The 20083-nt window shown below is 33.7% G+C and overlaps 1 protein-coding gene across 4 annotated transcripts in view; it reads left to right on the forward strand.

Annotated features, from left to right (window-relative positions):
* LOC150100302 (uncharacterized) overlaps positions 1-17680 on the forward strand; it is a 69158-nt gene extending 51478 nt beyond the window's left edge. For all 4 annotated transcript variants that reach the window (XM_090402978.1, XM_090402977.1, XM_090402979.1 and 1 more), the window contains 2 exons: positions 848-1365; positions 17185-17680. In XM_090402978.1, coding sequence (XP_090259104.1) covers positions 848-1365; positions 17185-17542 — 876 coding nt within the window. In that variant the 3' untranslated portion in view covers positions 17543-17680. The remainder of the gene's footprint in view (positions 1-847; positions 1366-17184) is intronic.
* Positions 17681-20083: the final 2403 nt, after the last annotated feature.

Raw genomic sequence — 20083 nt, forward strand, 5'->3', positions numbered from 1 at the left:
TTTCTGTTAAGTGAAAGTTGTGATCTTATCTGCTTCAAAGGTTCCTGTAGGCTTTGCCCTTGAAACTTCATCCATGCCTAATCCTCTTACCAATTTAAATAGTGGTCATCTGGAATCTTGGAGGTCATTGCATCTGACACCTAGTGTATTGGATTACTTGGAATCTTGATTTCCATAATCAAAAATTTTTATGGCAGCAACTTAATCATTCAAATCAAATGAATTCAATATAAGATTTAATATATAAAGAAGAGGTCAGGTCTTTGTGTTGAATTCAATTGAATAAAATGTAACTTTTTTAGGAACGCAACTAGTAAATCAATGTAAACATTAAAAATGCAATTATATATTTACAATTATTTATACCAAATTCTTCAAATTTATTTAAAAGTAGTGTTTCTTTTCCTTGTGAACTACTTAATAAAATACCCAGAACATTGATTTCAGTGTAAGAATTATGAATTAGTATCCTCAGGCAGGACTTTAGTTAATGTGTTAATATTGATATCATAATTTTTCTTTCAATCAGTTCACTTAGATTTCTTTTTTGCCTTTTTTTTGCTTTGTTATTTAGGCTAGAGTTAACAAGTTTGAATGTATATAAAGTTAAGAAATACTTTAAAAATAGATAAGTCTTTTGTAATTGGTTCTTTTTTTCTTACTTTTTTCTTCTTCTTAAAGTCCCCCTTCTTCCTTGTTTTCTTACTTTTCTGGACATAATGTCTTTGACTGATGAGCCTCGTTTGACCAAATTGTCAGAGTGCCTGTTATGTAGAAACTGAATTTAATGTGAAATATATTAATTTTGTAAGTGAACAGATGACTTAGAATTCTCTTTTATTTTCAGGAAAACTTGGAAAATTTAGGTTTAGAACATGGAGAGCAGAGAAGATCTGGATTTATTGAAGTACAAGCAGATGGTGTAGATAATTCTGCATCTGAAATTGCAGCCGAGGAAAATTTTTGTTCAGCTAATTCTGATACTTCTCATTCAGAGAAATGTGAAAATACAGATTTTGTCTCCATACTGAATAGTCACACTGGCAGTGGTGGTGATGATGTTAATGAAATAAGCAATACTACAGAATCTCATTCTGTGCCAGAAGATGAAAATTTTCTTAGGCAGAGGAGGTTAGAATTTTTTGCTGGTGTTGCAGATAATATCCAGAACAGAGAATTATCTGATGATGATGATGCAGGTGTTCAGGAGAGTAATATTCAGCCATTGCAGAGAGACCAGGAATTACCAGTATTAGCAGAGACAAATGTCCCTAGTAATGAAATAAGAATAAGACTAAAATATTTAAATGATACTGAAAGAGTTGTTTGTGCTAAATTAGATGAAAAAATTGGGGATTTTAAAAGGTAGGTACTAATTTAAATTTCAGATCAGTAATATTGATTGCATTATGAGATTTGTAAAATCTAATTAAGAAAAACAGAAACTTGGAATTAAAAAAAAATTAAAGAAATTTAAAAGGTTGGTCTTAGTAATTTAGCCACATTTTATAATAAAGTAACAGTGGAATTGTATAAAGGAAATGGTTGGTCTATGTTGGCTAAGTGGATAGCACACCTGCTCTCCAACCAGCAGGTTGTGGGTTTGAGACCCACCATGGGTATGGATGTATATACAAGCTGCTGTTTATGAGCTTGTATAGCTTCTTGAGTTTATAAAGGCTTGTCATTAAAAATAAATAAAAAACAATTGCTACATCATGATACTGCTGGACTTTGCAAAGGAATCAGCAGAATACTGCACAGAAAACTATTATTTAAGTTGGAGCAAATGGGAATTTTTTTTTACCTCCCATCACTGCTTGTTTCATTTAGTAACCTTTCAAATTAATTACTCCTGATGTCTAGAATAGCTTTCTTTGATTTTATGTCGCTTTTATCATCTCCGATTCCTTTTATAGCACTCTATCCTCCATTTCTTAGCCCTTTATATCCTCCAGAATATTTAGCCAGCCAACTAATTATTATTTTGTATGTTTTCTTACCAAAGTCCTTCCCATGACTTTTCTTTAGCTAGTTTTACAATGGAAGAAAGCAAAGAAAAGTGAAACACCTTGCTTTCTTACATTTTCATCTCAGAGCACATACTGACTTACTTGCCAATAACTTTTGACATGCTTTCTTCTTTGTCTTCACTGCCTCTTTAGCTTCTTGAGTCCACCAAGGAGTTCTGATATACCTATTTTTGAAGACAACCTCACCATATGTCTCTCTGGCTGAATTAGTCAGTGTTTTCTTCAGGGTTTTTCCACTGAATCTCTGTGGTTTGATTCTTGTTTTCATGCTCGTTCATATTTTCTGGAATACCATATTTACTCGAATTTTTCCCCCAAAAATTAATGTTAAAAAATTGTGGTGTGAGATATATGAGGATTTTTTGGAAACTAAAGTTTTTCAGGAAAAATTTAAATTAATGTTTATAATTAAATTCTCGGTATTCATTATAATTTATAATTGCTCACATTATTTATAAAATGAATGTATTTAAATTTTAATTATCAACATTATTCACATGATTGGCCGCTCACCTTCATCACACAACATATTTGAATCTTTAGCGACAATGCTTTTGTAATTAAAACAAACAGTTTCATTATTGCTTGTGCTTTTATCATTTAGGAATCATAAGATCACCATGATTTAAAAAAACTGAAAATGGGTATGACTTACCAAGAATCTACTATCTGCTATCGCTACTACATCTCGCATATGATTGGTGTAGTATTACCAAAAGGTTATGCCACTCAGCAACAAAGGCAAGCTAACGATTGTTGAGTTAAAATGCTGATTCTCTTCAACTGAATTCCAAAATATCTGATACTTCCATAATAACATTCCCTATCTATTTCTTAAAGTTTTAATCTTTTTTCCGTGTGCGAAGTATATGTGAAACTTAATTTCCTTTTTTGTAAAGTAAAATCAGGGGTTTAAGGTATACACGAGGGTGAGTTATATTCGAGTAAATACGGTAATGTTTATGTATTTGAGTACAGCTCACCTCTGAAATCTGCTTAACTTTGATTCATTTTAAAACTTTCTTACACGATTCTTTTCAATATCATATTCAATTTTATCCTGCTCGAAACTAAATGCACTTACAATTTCGAATCTTCTGTATATGCTTGTGTCCTGAACCATTGGGAAAACATTGCTGTTGACAATAACATAGTCATGTTGATTAATTTTAATGGTATAGATGAGAACACAGACTGATAAGAAAACTATTTATTAACTTATTGCTGATATTTCGCTGGTATGCTAGCCAGCATCTTCAGAGTACACAAACATTTTGTGATGGTATGCGAGACAACAACAATCCAGTATAACAATGGGACTAGTTTGAACCATTGTAATCTACAACCCAAAGGCTAGTTCCTAATTAGGCACCATCTATGTGGAGGGGGGGGGGAACAGAAAGAAAAAGCAGGTATTAATTTCGTCTTAAGATGACTGTCTCCCATATCTTTGGCAAATTTGTACAGCCATACTTGTTGAGGTTTGGAGTATGTTTCAAGGCTTCTGTTGATTCCAGGAACAACCTCTTGACTTATAAAAGCTTCTGTGCAGCACTTTTGTTTTTTTCCAATTGATCCTATGTGCAGGGGTATCTAAATCTAAAGCACAGTCTGCTAGACCTGACCTGCCATAGTGATTAGTGCCGGATGTATTTTTTATGTTCACTGAGGTGGATGTCCACAGTTCTTCCTGTCTGTCCATAGTAAGCTCAATCACACGAACAGGGTACTTCATAGATACTCCTGGATGTGATAGAGAGATTCTGTCCTTGGGTGAACAGATGAGAGTTACCAATTTCACATATGGTGTGTAGTTGATGTTTATTAAGCACTCTAGATATCTTTTCAGATGTGACTTTAATGTATGGGATGGTGAGAGTTTTGTTGTAATCTTCTGTGGTAGACAGTAAGGGGGGGGACTTTCTGGGAGAGCATTTAGTATGTTGTGTATCTTATGGGGGATTATAGCCATTGGCCAAGAAGTGGGATGTGAGTGAGTTCAGCATTCAGAGCAATGTCATAAGAACAAATCGCTCTAGCACTGCAGGTTAGTTTTTAACATACCATGCGCTAAGAATCTATCCAATGTGTCCAGATTGGATAGATTCCAAAGAATGTATCCAAAGACACATTGGATACGTTCTTAGCATATTTAAATAGCCAGCACCCAAAATTCCACTTTACAATAGAACTGGAAGCTAATGACTGTCTGCCCTTCCTGGATACACTAATCAGACGTCTTCCAGATGGTTCCTTATCGTTCTCAGTTTATAGAAAATCCACACATACAGAGAGATATTTACACAAACAATCACATCATCACCCATTTCAACTATATGGTATCCTAAAAACACTAATCCACAGAGCTAGAGTGATTTGTTCCATCGACATTGCTCTCACTGCTGAACTCACTTACTCACGTCACACCTTCTTGGCCAATGGCTATAACCCCAATGAGATAGACAAAATACTAAATGCTCCCCAGAAATCTCTCCTCCCTACTGTCTACCACAGAAGACTACAACAAAACTGTCACCATCCCATACATTAAAGGCACATCTGAAAAGATATCTAGAGTGCTTAATAAACATACTACACACCATATATGAAATTGGCAACTCTCATCTGTTCACCCAAGGACAGAATCTCTCCTTATCACATCCAGGAGTCTGTGAAGTGCCCTGTTTGTGTGATCGAGCTTACTATGGACAGACAGGAAGAACTGTGGACATCTGCCTCGGTGAACATAAAAAAATACACCCTACACTATCGCTATGGCAGGTCAGGTCTAGCAGACTATGCTTTAGATTTAGATACCCCTGCACATAGGATCAATTGGAAAAAAACAAAAGTGCTGCACAGAATGAAGCTTTTATAAGTAAGAGAGGTTGTTCCTGGAATCAATAGAAGCCTTGAAACATACTCCAAACCTCAACAAGTATGGCTATATAAATTTGCCAAAGATTTGGGAGACAGTCATCTTAAGACCAAATTAATAACTGCTTTCTCTTTTTTTTTTTTCCTCAACATAGATGGTGCCTAATTAGAATTTTAGTCTCTGGGTTGCATGTTACGATTGTTCAAACTAGTCCCATTGTTATACTGGATTGTTGTTGTCATCTCGTGTACTGTGACAAACTGTTTTTGTGCTCTGAAGATGCTGGCTAGAATATCAGTGAAATATCAGCAATAAGTTAATAAATAGTTACTACGATAAAGAGCCAAGAGGCTATTTTTCCGGCGGCGTAAATTAAGTTAAGGGGTGATAAATCCCTCATTATTTTAAAGCCGGATACAAAACTCGGAGATCGAAATCTAGAGGTTTCATGCCGAAGAACTATTGGCAAGTCCAAGCGTAAGTCAACACTTGGGCAACTCGGAGCAAAGGTGAAGCAAGCTCCATCACTATCCTTAATATTTTCTCATAATGTAAAATGCAGTTCCTAGGAGATATATTACTGTTTTACATTATGAGGAGAGGTCACTACCCAGACCGGTTTCGACTTTTATTGAGGTCTCATCAGTGAATATGTAGACCTGGAATACCAAGGTTTAAGTGATCCGATCTTACATATACCCCTACTAACAAATTGCCAGACCGGTGTACCCATATGTTATTACTACAATAAAGAGCCAAGAGGCTATTTTTCCGGTGACATAAATTAAGTTAAGGTGATGATGAATCCCTCATTATTTTGAAGCCAGATATGAACTACTTTTGGACTCACCGATAGTTCTTCGGCATGAAACTCTTAGATTTCGATCTCTGAGTTTCGTATCCAGCTTTAAAATAATGAGGGATTTATCATCCCCTTAACTTAACTTAATAAATAGTTATCAGTCTGTGTTCTCATCTATACTGTTAAAATTAATCAACATGTACGATGAACACATAAGCCTTCCCACACATTTGAGAATAACATAGTAAGTGAGACTTTTCTTATTTCATGCATCTTCTCTCCATGTAATTTGTGCATGTTTTTATGTTGGAACATGGTGTTAGTAATAAATCGTCCATGTCATGAACAGAAATCCAGTTGGTACTTATCATCATTACTAGTTTTGTTCTTTTTTCCCAAATTTTCCCCAAACATTTGTATATGTTGGGTAATTGATTCCTAATCTGCTGTACTTTTTTTTTGTTGTTGGATGCCTTTGCCGCAAAAATTCCTCGATTTCTTCCTTAGTAGAACCTTCCGTGGGACCATCGGCATAAGTAAGTCTCATTGTGCAGTTACTCATTCTGATATTTGTCTGCATTATGTTACATGATATTAGTTCTGAACCCATTTAAGGAGATTTTTCTTGTATTTAGTGTTGAATGCTCTAGCTACTCCTTCTTTCTGCCCATCATTGCCAGGATATAATATCCTATATTTGTTGATTACAAATATCTCAATATTTTTCGCTTATTTGTTTCAGTAATATGTATTACGTTGATCTGGTACTAATCCAATTCTTCCACTATTTCCATTTCTTTTCCACTGATGTTTCTTATGTTGATGATGTCAATGATGTTGAGTTGGCATATGTTCTGAGATTTGTTCCAGTAGCTGACCTTTTGCTGTTCATTTTGGTTCCCTGATGAAAACAATGCTGTCCATGTTTAACTAGGCTATGCCCTTTGCCAGCATGAAATTCTGTCATGTACCATTATTTTGCATTTATAGTTTAAGCCAATAAGAATACAGTTTGATGAGCTAAATCCCAAATTGCCAGCCCCCTTGTTCATTCGGTATCCAGGTGAGATGCAGAGAACTGACTAGGTCAGAAGCTCCTGTCAATTCTCTACATTCCTTAAAAGATTACATAGTTATTCAGTTTTGTAATATAACAATTTATAATATAAATCATCTGCTTTTGAAAATTTATTTCTGAACCCAGTGACTGCATTGTAGACAGGTGTTACCATGTATTTTCTGGAACTGAAAATTTGAAAGAGGATGTTTGACGCTACAATGAAATTTTGTTTTATGCAGTATAATGTCTGTGCAAAGGGAGGTATTTTTCATTATGCAAGGTCGTTTTAATTGTTTTCTAATTTTGCTGATTGTCATTAAATATAATACATACCTAATTATCTGTGCTGTTTTTAGTGATTACAATAAAGCTATGCCTCATCTCAAGACCAACAACAATCTGGGAAGTTTCATCAGCAGTGTTGAACAGGACGTGTGAAGTAAATTTTAATCCACGTTAAATAAATTATGGTATCAATTTATTAACCATGCTAATTCAAAAAGCATAATAATTGAAAGGGGGTGCTTAAGGGTCAAAGCTGTATAACTGAGAGGAGACCTCCACATAGCCTTTAAAGGAATGCGGAGAACCGACCAGGGCTTCTGACCTAATGTCCAATCCTCACCTTCTTGTGGTGCACCCTGTTGGGTATCTACCTGGATACTGAACGAACGAGGATGAGCTCGCAATTTGGGATTTAGCCGATCAAATTGTATTCTTATTGGTTAAACCAAAATAAAAAATGATGGTACAACATGACAAAATTTCATGCTGGCTGGGGCGTCGCCCAGTTAAACAAGGCCCCCCCCCCGTTGTTTTCGCCAGGAAACCAAGGCAAACAGTGAAAAGTCAGCTACTGGAACAAATCTGAAACCACACCCCAACTCAACATCACCAGAGTTAAAGATCGGTACTATCAACATAAGAAGCCTGAATGGCAAAGAAATGGAGCTAGCTGAGGAATTAGATAAGTACCAGATCGACATAATAGGGGTGACTGAAACAAAAAAGACAAAAACCGGTGAGATCTTTCTGAGCAATAAATACAAAATGTTATATTTAGGAAATGACAATCAAGGAAAAGGAGTGGCCATAGTATTCAACACTAAATACGAGGCTAATCTTCTTGAATGGCAGTCAGTCTCATGTAGAGTAGTGTGGGCAAATATGAGAATGGGGAACTGGACAATGAGACTTTTTTGTGCCTATGGTCCTACAGAAGGTTCTACTAAGGTAGAAGTGGAGGAATTTTTTGAGGTTTAGGAAAAAGCAACTGACACAATGAAAAAGGAAAAGTTGGTCCTTGTTGGGGATCTAAATAGCAGAGTAGGAAATGATTGTGAGACATACAAAAATATTTTGGGAAAATTTGGAGAAAAGAGCAAAGCTAATAATAATGGCAAATATTTGTTGGATTTCTGCTCAGGACATGGACTGGTTATTACTAACACCATGTTCCAACATAAAAATGTGCACAAATTCACATGGAGAGAAGAGGCAAGGAATAAGAAAAGTTTCATTGACTAGGTTATTGTTGATAGTGATGTTTTCTCCCTGGTGCAGGACACCAGAGTGTACAGAGGATTTGAAATTGGAAGTGATCACTATTTAGTCTTGAGCAGGATAAAATTGAATTTCATATAGAAAAGAATAACATGTACGAAAGTTTTTAAATGAATAAAAGTTGAGCAGCTCTCAGATGTGAACTGTAGACTAAAATACACAAAGATTATTGAAGGAAAAATGAAAGAGTTCGAGAAGAGGAATCAAACCTTGGAGATTCAGTGGCAAGCCCTGATTGATTCAGCTAGAGAGGCATGTGGTGAAGTTGCCTGCAAGGATAGAAAAATAAGATCTCCATGGTGGACACAGGAATTAAAGAGGCAGTGAAGGAAAAGAAGAAAGCCTATCAAAAGTTCCTGGCAAATAAGTCAGCTTGTGCTCTTAGAGAATACAGAGACAAATGTAAGAAAGCTAAACTCTGTGTAAACCAACTAAGCAAAAGTCATGGGAGGACTTTGGCAAGAATATAGAAAATAAATATCAAGAAGGTGGCAAAGTATTCTGGAGGTTGTTGAAGAAGCTTAGGAATGGAGGAAAGAGTGCTGTAAAAGGAGTTAGAGATGATAAAGGTGACATGAAAACAGGAGAAAAAGATATCCTTGAAGTATGGAGTAATTACTTTGAAAAACCGCTAAATGAAACAAGCAGTGATGACAGCACAGTGTTAAAAAAACACTGACCAGGCATGCAGTCAGGAATACATATTCATACTTGAAGTAGAAAAAGCCATCAGAGGCTTAAAATGCAGAAAGGCAGCAGGAGTAGATGATATTCCACCAGAAATGCTGAATTATGGTGGTATAAAAGTCATACAGTGGCTGCACTGCATAGTTCAGAAAGCCTGGACAGAGGGACGAATTCTCGATGATTGGAGTAGAGCTCTCATAGTACCCCATATATAAAAAGAGAAATAAAACTGAATGTGAAAATTACAGAGGTATTTCCCTACTGAGTGTTCCTGGCAAGATCTATGCAAGTATACTTGAGAAACGGTTGAGAAGAATTGTGGAAGAAAAGCTTGGTGAAGAACAAGCTGGATTCAGGCCAAATAGAGGCTGTCAGGATCAGAACTTCACTTTACAACAAATAGTCGAGAAACCATGGGAATATAACAAAGATCTGTATTTAAGTTTTGTTAATTTGGAAAAGTCATATGACAAGGTGTCAAGAGGGAAGCTATTCAATGTGCTACAGTTATATGGTGTCAATGGGGCATTATATCAAGCAATACTTAGTCTTTATTTGAGTTGTAAGTCAGCAGTTAGAATTGAAGGAAGTACAGGAAGATGGTTTAATGTTAAATCTGGTGTGAGACAAGAATGTACATTATCCCCTCTGTTATTCATTATCTATATGGATCACATTATGAAGGAAAGTGGTATTAAACATGATAACAAAATTGGAGATGTTAATGTCAGCTCTTTGCTTTATGCGGATGATGTTATACTTCACTTCTAAATAAATCTGCTACAAGTATGCAAGATTCTCTGACTAAATTGAATAACTGTTATAATAGATATGGTATGAAGGTCAGCAATAAAAAGACAAAGACAATGAAAATAGATAGAATCATTGAAAATGTCAATTGTGTTGTGAATTCAGAATCCGTGGAACAAGTAAAACATGTCAGTTACTTAGGCACGATTTTTAGTGAAGATGGTAAATTAAATATAGAAATAGACAACAGAATCAGCAAAGTTGGTATGGTGGGAAGTCATCATCATCATGCATATCAAGGATTTAGGCCTAGCATGCTGTTCCGGCCTTAGAAGTCATTGTTGAATCGTTTAAGAGGATGTCCTGGTTTTCTTTTTCCTAATGGCTTGTATTTTAAGGCTTGTTTTGGTAATCTTTCTGTTTTCATTCTTTGAACGTGTTCCATCCATTTATGTTTATATTTTTTAATTTTTTCTATTACTAGTTCTTGGTTTAATTCTTTCATAATTTCTTCATTTCTTTTGTGATCAAATAGGGTATGCTTTGCAGTTTTTCTCATAAACTTCATTTCTGCTATTGTTAATCTTTGTTTGTCTTTTTGTTTTATTGTCCAGATTTCGCTTCCATACATTAAGACTGGTAGGGCTAATGTATTGTGTACTTTTAGTCTGGTTTGTTTTTGAACTAGGTTTGGTTTACATATAGAGTTAATTACACCTGTTATTTTTAAATATTTTGCGATTTTTACGTTTATATCTTTTTCATTTTCATATGTGATCGTACATCCTAGGTAGTTAAATGAATTCACCTGTTCTAAGATCTTGTTATCTATTACTATTTTAGTTCTTGCTGGATCTTGTCCTTTAAAGGCCAGAGTTTTTGATTTTTCTGTTGATATCATCATACCATAATCTTTGGATATCTCATTTAGATCTAAAATAGCTTTCTTTAGTTTATCTTCAGAATTTGTAATTATTATTTGGCCGTCGGCAAAGAGGAGAGCGTTTAAGTTTACTGTAGGAGAAAGTTTAATTCCTTTATGTAAATTTTTATTCCATTTTATTATTATTTCATTTAAGTAGATATTAAAAAGAATTGCTGAGAAGGGACATCCCTGTCAGACTTGGTTTCATGAGCTATCATATACGAGAGAGATAAACACATGGTTTATCTCTCTCATATATGATAGCTCGTGATTTAATCGTATTTGTATTTGATTAATTTCATATATACTTGTGATAGCTTTTAGGATATTATTTGGTATTTGTCTTTCTTTTAATATGTTAAATAATGTTTCTTTTAACTTCGTCAAATGCTTTTTCAAAGTCAATAAATGCAATATGTGTTTCTAAATTGTATTCTCTTTTCTCTATTATTAATTTTAGGAAAAATGCCGGGTCTATACATGATCGTCCTTTTCTAAATCCATTCTCTACTTCTAAAATAAAGTTTTCGGAATATTTCATTAGTTTGCTATTTAAGATTCTGCTATATATTTTGTAACAGGAATTTAGTATACTGATACCTCTATAGTTTTTAGGGTCATCTCTATTACCCTTTTTTAAAGATAGGAATCACAATTGCTTTTTTCCATTCTATTGGGGGGATACCAGTTGAATAAATTTTATTTAAAAATAATAAGAGTCTTTCTTTGAATCTAGTTCCTGCATATTTATATAGTTCTGAACCCAGTTTATCTTCTGCAGGTGATTTTCCGTTTCTTGTTTCTTTCAGACTGATTTCTAATTCTTCTTTAGTTATTTCCTTTTCATTTTCATTAATTGTTTGCCAGTTGTCTTTTTTAAAATATTTGTCTGTCCACAATTCTGTGTAGTAATTTAGAAATTCTTCTAATTTCAATTCTGTGTTTAATTTTATGTTTTCTTTGGTATCTGCATTTAAGTGTTTCAAAATTTTATATACATTGGGTCTTATTTTATATAAATCATGTTCTAAATTAGAAACAAATTTGTTCCATGATTCTCTGTCTTTTTCTGACTTCTCTTTTAGCTATGGCTCTTATTCTTTTATATTCTATTTCATCTTCTAATCTTTTACTGCTTAACATTTGTGATAGGCTTCTTTTTTCTTTTTGATTATTTCTTGCATTGTATCATCCCAGATCTTGAGTTTTTTCCTTTTATTGAATTTTTTGGTCTTTTCTAAGCTTTCATTTGCTGCTGCATTTAGTATCGTTTTTATATTAAGCCATTCTATTTCTTCATTTTGTTTTATTTTGTCTAGATATTAGTTAATTCTTTATTCATATAGCCATTATACATTTGTGTCATTCAATAGTCTAGTTTTATAAACAAATGTTTCAATTTTTCTTTCTGTTCTTGTTACTTGTAGCCATTTAGGTGGTAATCTTAATTTTATTTTAACAAGGAAGTGGTCATTGCTTATTTCATATCCTCTGTGAACTCTAACATCTAGTGAAAATTTTGATGTCTTTTCATTTAGTATAAAGTAATCTAATATTAATATCCATCCTCTTGTTGCCCAAGTATATTTATGTATGTCTTTATGTTTATAGAAGGAATTCATTATTTTTAGGTTATTATAAACTACAAAGTCAATCAATTTTTTACCATTCCTGTTTAGAGTATGATCTCCATGTATTCCTATATTATTATTAATTTTCGGGTTTCCAATTCTTGCATTTAAGTCTACTGCTAAAATTATGTAATCATTTTTATTTATTTTATTATATATGTTTTGTAGCTGATTATAAAAATCAGTATTATCTTGTTCTCTTCCCTCTTCTGGGGCATATATACACCAATTATTGTTAAATAGCCTCTATCTATTTTTATTCTAGCTTCTATTATTCTTTCATTCCATAATTTATAATGTTTTAACTGTTTTGAAAGGGAGTTATGAATCCAAATCATGACTCCTGCTTGTGCTCTTTGGTCTCTGTTAACTCCACTGTATATCACATTAAAATTTTCAGTTCTCATGGTTCCTTTTAATTTCTTTTTTGCTTCAGTTATTACTGCTATTTTAAAATTTCTTTCATTTAATAATTGGTCTAATTTTATTTCTTTATATGCTATTCCTCTTACATTCCAGTTTGCTATGTGTATTATTATATTTTGTCGTTTCCATTTTTGTTTTACCTTTTCCATTCCAGGATCGTTTCTTATAGATTCAATCTGATTATCTTTTTCTGTCAGCTTACTAGTAGAATTATGTTCCACATGTCAGGGGACTAGCCTGACTATGGAATAGTTCAATGGTAGGGCTGCTACCTTAAGGCTTCTGAACTAGCCTTCTTCCGAATTTAAACCCATAGGAGGAATAGGATATATTGAAGGGGGGAAAGAGTAGATTATAGAAGAATTACAGTAAGGTTTATAGAGAGGGCATAGTTGTAAGGCCAGAAATGAAAAGAACCCATGGCCCTCGAGTACTCTAATAGCATAGGGGTCATAAAATAAGAAGAGTTGGCTAATAATGCCTTATAGGAAAGTGGATCTCCCTCAATAGAAAGAGAGGAGATAGATCCAGCTAGGGGTCCATGAGAGTGCCGCTTTCCTTACAATCAAGATGATTGCCCCTTTATGGCCCTGTTGGTCCACGAGTCCTTATTCAATATATTTGGACCATCCCACTGTATACGCACGCACGTGCGCACACACATGGTGGGCTCTCCTATCTGTCACCCAGGGGAAGCGCTCTCTAGGGGTTACAGGGCCCCCGAGAATATGGTGGGAAGTCAATTGAATAAATTCATATGGAATAAGAGAAATCAGTCGGAACACTAAATTAGCTGTATGCAAGACAGTGTTCAAACCAGTTTTAACTTATGGATGTGAGAGCTGGGTCAGAAGTAAAACACATGACCAAAGACTAGAGACCGCAGATGTGGGAGTCCTGAGAAAGATTATAGGCATGAACAGATGGCATCAATGGTAATATCATATTAAAAATAAGGATATTAGGAAAGAAGTTGACATTGTCAGCATCCAGGAATGGATTAGCAGAGCTAATCTCAGGTGGTATGGTCACTTAAACAGAATGGGCGAAGAAAGATTAGCAAAACAAGTGTTCTCTGCGAGGTTGGCAACAAAACGACCCAGAGGAAAACCAAGATATAGGTGGATTGATACGGTTCAAAGTGCCTTAGACCAGTCTTTCCCAAACTTCTGAATGCCAGGGCCCCCCTTCAAAAAAATCGTAATATAATATAGACATATATTATAATAGTTATTGTATTTATATTCAATACAAAACATACACAGTGAATATTGCAAAAATCAAATGCAAATATTGCATTTTGGGGGGGCGTAGCCCCCCCCTAGTTAATAAATAAAATATATAAATAATAACGTGAACATTTTCACCTTGCCAACACTCAACATTGATGTGATATGGGTTCCAAATTTCTTGTTTCTCGTGATATATATATATATATTACAAAGTTTTGTAATAAAAATTTCTGCTACAATGAAGTTTGACAGAATCAACAATATTAGTACTACTTTATTTCTGTTTCTCGTGTAGGAGAAAAACGGTAAAACTGTCACTCTTATAATTATATCAGATGTTATAATGGCAAAAATAGTAAGAAAAAAGTCATTTGCATTTCTCTTCAAAACACAAAGAAAGAACATGGTAAATTCAGCCAGTGGAAGAGAAAATACTACATATTTTTCTTCTGTTATCTGATTTTTTTCTTGTAGTACAAAGAAGAAATCACTGCATATAACATGGAGTTTGCAGGAGGGAAAAAAATCTGGAAATTGGTTACATTATAACGAATAGAGAAATCATGTCAGAAAAAATTATTCGCGTAAGATTCTAATATCAGCAGACATAACTTCTTCTAGATTAGATATCTAAAGTAACTGAACCTTTGCTACTACTTTACACTAAAATGTGAATGGGTATTAACCTCCCAACCGGCTGGTGTGGATGAAATAGTCAACTTTCCCTAACTTCTTTTTTTCAGTGCACTGGAAGAGTTGCACTGATTGTTCTTTCACTTTACTTATAATATAGAAACAATTTTTTTCGAATTTCAGAATTTTCAAATGTTTGCTTTGAAAATATTATGCCAAATATTTATATTTTTAAATAATATTTATTGAAATAAATATGTCCTTTTTGCTTTCGTCTCTAGCCAGATAGCATTATATGGATCATCACATTTCAGTTTTAGAAACGATTTTTTGCTATTCATAAAGACAAAATAAAAAAAAAAAAATACTAAATTGCATTACTCGGTTTCTGATTGCGAGTCTTTTTTGGTATCAAAAATTTATATCCAATGATATTTTAGCAGTGATTCTTCGGCTTCATCTTTTATTTATTTATTTATTTGTATTATGCATATTACGATAATATCCAGTGCATATCCTCGTAGATATATTGAAAATATAATATGAAAAATATCATATTCGGAATGATTCAAAATTTTTGCTCATTTTGAAGATTTTCTAATGTTCCCCCCCTCCTATCCTCTCCTGGAACTCAATTACATAACTTCTCTAAATTTCTACAGGTTTGAAAGCTTTTCTAGACAGTATTTAAAATCTATTACTTCATTTTACTGTTTTGACAAAAGATGTACGGCAATCAGATTGACAGCTATTTAATAAAAGATGATCTTATTGAAATACAAGCCAATGCACGTATTCAAATGGAATTTGAAAAACTGGACTTAGAACAATTCTGGTGTACACAGTTAAAACCTTATCCACAACTGGCAAAAGCAGCATTGCAGACACTTTTACCATATGCCACCACCTACCTGTGTGAAATGGGATTTTCATCACTTTTGCACATAAAAACAAAAGCCAGAAATCACTTAAATGCAAGTGATGACTTACACGTGGCTCTTTCAAAAAAGGAGCCTTGCATCAAAACAATATCTCAATTTTTAATGACTATGAATAAACAACAACAACATAGCCATTAAAAATTGAGATATTGTTTTGTATGTATATGTAAATGTATGTGTTTATTTTTCAATAAATAAATCATCTTGCAATAGATGTAATTTCCTAAATAAAGAAATAGAAACTTATTTTTAGATTCAAGGGGGTACCAATCACTATAAAGATTAAGACCCACTATTCTAGATGAATAAAAGCAGATCTTCCTGTTTGTCCAAAATATATAACCCACAAGAGTGAGGAATCTGGTAGATGTCTGGATAACCGAGAGGTGGAAGCTTGTCCTTAGGAGAAGTGAGAAAGATGGAGAATCTTCTGATGGGACAAAAGGCAACAAATATTTAGTGGTTTTAAAACTTTTATGTGTTTAGTAATGCCCTGCACATAAGGGATAGGAATGTAAGTTATTTCTTTTATATTGGAAGAGCTGGAGATGCCATAACTGTTGAAAACTTTTTTGATGAGAGAATCCTAATTCTTCATCAACAAGATGGTAGCCTACATTTTTCAGTTTTTTGGAAGAAGACTCATACAGGTCATTATATCCATGCCGAATCTCATCGCCATTCTCGTCAGCAAAAGATGGGAACTATTAAGACTTTAGTACACCGTGCTCATTCTTTATGTTCTTCAGACAAACTTTTACAGAAAGAATTAAGACATATTAGTCCCACCTTTTTTCGTTTATTGGTTTTAAGGATTCTTTCATCAAAAATGCTTTTATCAGTTATGGTATCACTACCTCTTCCAATACAGAAGAAATAATTTGCATTCCTATTCCTTATGTGCATGGCATTACTGAACACATAGTGAAAGTTATAAAACCACTGAACATTTTTGTTGCATTTTTCCCCCATCAGAAAAATCTCTACTTTTCTCACTTCTTCTAAGGACAAGCTTCCACCTTTCAGTTAACCAGACATCTACCAGATTCCTTACACTTGTGAGTTATATTTTGGACAAACAGGAAGATCTGCTTTTATTTGTCTAGTAGAACAAGTCTTATATTAAATACCATGAGTCTGGACTTGAGGAGCATGCTATCAACATCAAACATAGACTTCATTGGAACAAGACAAGTCCTTCATAAAAGTTGTTTCTTCATAGAACATCTTTATAAAGAAACGTTGAAACCATATACCCCCATTGTCCTAACTTAAACAGATTTGATGGCCTGTGTCCCTTTATGGGAGATGGTACTTTTTAAACTTGCTAATCTTTCCTAACTTTATTTTGTCTATGTATATATATAATTTTTTTTAATAAGTTAGTAAATTATTAACCTTTTTAGCAACTCAACTGATGCTTTTTAGAATTGTCTGTTATTGTTTAACAACAGACTGCCAATGTCTATGATATCAACTTAGGCAAAAATTTCTCTGTTAATAAAATTTTTTTTGCATTAGTTTTGCTCTATTTTTATAATTTTTAAGCATTGCAATTAGTTAAATATTTTTAATAGAAATATAGCATTGTCTTTATTATTATTTTTAAATGCTTTGTTTCAGGAAACATTTCAGGGAAGATTTGGCAAACCAAAATATTGTTCGTTTAATATTTAATGGTCAGTTGTTGCATAATGAGGACATTACATTGGAATCATATGGTATAGCAGATAGTAGTGTTGTTCATGTACAAATTTCTCAACCTCAAGTTCATCAAAGACCGCCTCCCTCTGAAACAGATGGTGATTTAGAACTATATATGTGGCCTATGTTTGCAGTTATTTTAGGAACTCTTTGGATTTTGCATTTTCAGTATAGAGAATTTTTCAATGCTACTTCAACTGTTGCCCTTGTAACATTAACTGGTCTGTTTTGTATGGTGATGCAAAGGCATATTGGAATTTTCAATAGAAACAGGTAGCAAAATAAAGGTTTAAAATTGATAATTTACTATTTCTGATCTATTCAAGATATTTTTACAGTATACCTGAAATGTAATATGTTGAATCATCTTTTGTATTGCTTTTTTTTTTTAATTAAAATAAATCAAATATTGTGAGCACTAGTTTTCAACTAAATGCAGGTTGATGAGCTTTGATAGTAATGCATAGTGGTCATAAATAAAAATGGAATACTTTATATGTGAAAATAAGTTATTTTATGCAGTTCGGCTCTGTTTGTCTTAACTGATATCTATGTTATATATATCGCATCACTCATTGTTAATTTAATTTTGTTCTGTTTATCACATTAAAAATTGTTCCACCATAAAATAATTGCTTGCTAAATAATAACCGAGAGTGTTCATGATGAATGAAACTTTTCTGTAATAAATAATGTATTTTCACATATGTATCCTGTTTTTATTTATCAAAGTCTGTATGGTCATCCTAAGAAAGTAAACAATTTGTACACTAAATTGAAAGTTTCAATTTTGAAATGAATTAATTGCAATAATTACATATATGCACGCGCGCACACACACACACACATGGATACCCTGTGCAAAGTGCAGAGTCGATGCTTTTATGAAAAAGGTTAAGGTTCATATAATTTTACATAGGATGCTTATTAACAGAAATATATGCAGTTGTAAGTTGAACCATGGATAACATTACAGTGAAACCAGAACTTTTACTAGAATTATTCTGTTGCTGATAAATATAATTTGCCCTTGATATCACTGGAAAATGCTCACAGATTTCTGGTGGGTATGTTTTCTAAGCTAAAACTAGTACTTCAAGCATCTTTTTTCCTTCTGGTTGATGCATTGCTCTCTTTTCTTGTAAATTCTTACATATTTTGAATAGATTTCAAGCCTAAAATTATTTCTTTAATTCAAAAACATACAGGAATGCCTCGATTATCGCGATTCTCGATTTATAATTTGATACCAAAATTCCAATTATTGCGCTCCAAATTTGAATTATCACGGCTGCGAGATGTAGCCCACTACATATGCAACCAGTTCGAGTTGCCACTCTCCAGGTATTGCTCTTTTGTAGTGCTTCGTTTTTATCTGACGGCATCTGCTCACCAGTGTAACTGTCTGCTTTTGCCTGAAGTACATGTGGATATTTATTTCTCTTCTTATTTACCCCTACAATGAATGCTAAAAGAAACAAGGATGATATCAAGAAGAAACGTAGAGTGATCAGCTTAGAAGATAAGTTGCATATGATAAATAAGTATGAAGCAGGCACAATCAAAGCCAAAATTGCAAGAAAGTACGGTCTAAATGAATTAACTGTTTGCCATATTTTAGACCATGCTGCAAACTATAAGTAACTAGGACAAAGTGCATCGACCTCATCTGGGTCCCAAACTACTGGAAATCTTATGATTGAAATGGAAATGCTATTGTCAGTGTGGATAGAAGATTGTAACCAAAAGAGAATTCCTCTTAGTCAAATGGCTATAAAAACAAAAGCATTGAATTTATTTGAAACTTTAAAAAGAAAACAATTAGAAAGCGAAAATGATTCAGCGTCAGTAGTGGAAGAAACTTTCTCTGCAAGTTCAGGGTGGTTCGATCGGTTCAAAATGCGATCGAGCATTCATGGTGTTCGTGTACAAGGCAAAATTCCACGTGCTGATGAAAAAGCAGCAGCTAGTTTTCCTGGTGAATTGCAACAGATCATTGAAGATGGACATTATACCGATGATCAGATATTTAATGCTGACGAAACAGGCTTATTATGGAAAAAAATGCCCACTAAAACATTTTTAGCAAAAAATGAAAAATCACAGCCTGGCTATAAGGTTTCGAAGGAGCATGTAACACTTTTACTATGTGGCAATGCTTCTGGAGATTACAAGATGAAGCCTCTCTTTATTGTTCACAAAATCCTCGCCTGCTTAAAAGTTTAGATAAAAATTTTCTTCCTGTTTATTGGAGATAGCATAGAAGAGCTTGGATGACAAAAACAATTTTTGAGGATTGGTTTAAAAACTTTGTTCTGAAGCTGAAAGGTACTGCAAGTCAATGAATCTTGATTTTAAAAGCTTGTTGATATCAGATAATGCACCCAGTCATCCAACAGCACTGAATGATTTGTGCAAAAATGTAAAGGCTATTTATTTACCACCTAATACCACTTCCATCATCCAGCCAATGGATCAAGGTGTAATCATATCCTTTAAGGCATATTACCTACGAAGAACTTTTTCACAAGCAATAGAATTCTGTCAAAGTCATAGATGAAGCTATGACTTTGACAGAATTCTGGAAGGCATTCAGTATCAAAAATTGCATTGAGAATGTCAAGGAAGCATGGAGTGAAGTAACGTCTAGCCACCTGAGAGCGGCATGGCAAAAGATTATTTCTCATTGTGCAAATGATTTTAAAGGATTTGAAAATGAAGTAACCCGTGTTATCAATGACATAACTAAGCTTGGCTTTGATCTAGGACTAAAAGAAATTGAAAAAGGTGATGTTCAGAACCTGCTTCAGTCACACGA

Source organism: Typopeltis vanoorti, chromosome 13, assembly GCF_054136105.1.
Source record: "Typopeltis vanoorti isolate ZY-2024b chromosome 13, IOZ_Tvanoo_1.0, whole genome shotgun sequence".
Taxonomy (NCBI): Eukaryota; Metazoa; Arthropoda; class Arachnida; order Uropygi; family Thelyphonidae; genus Typopeltis; species Typopeltis vanoorti.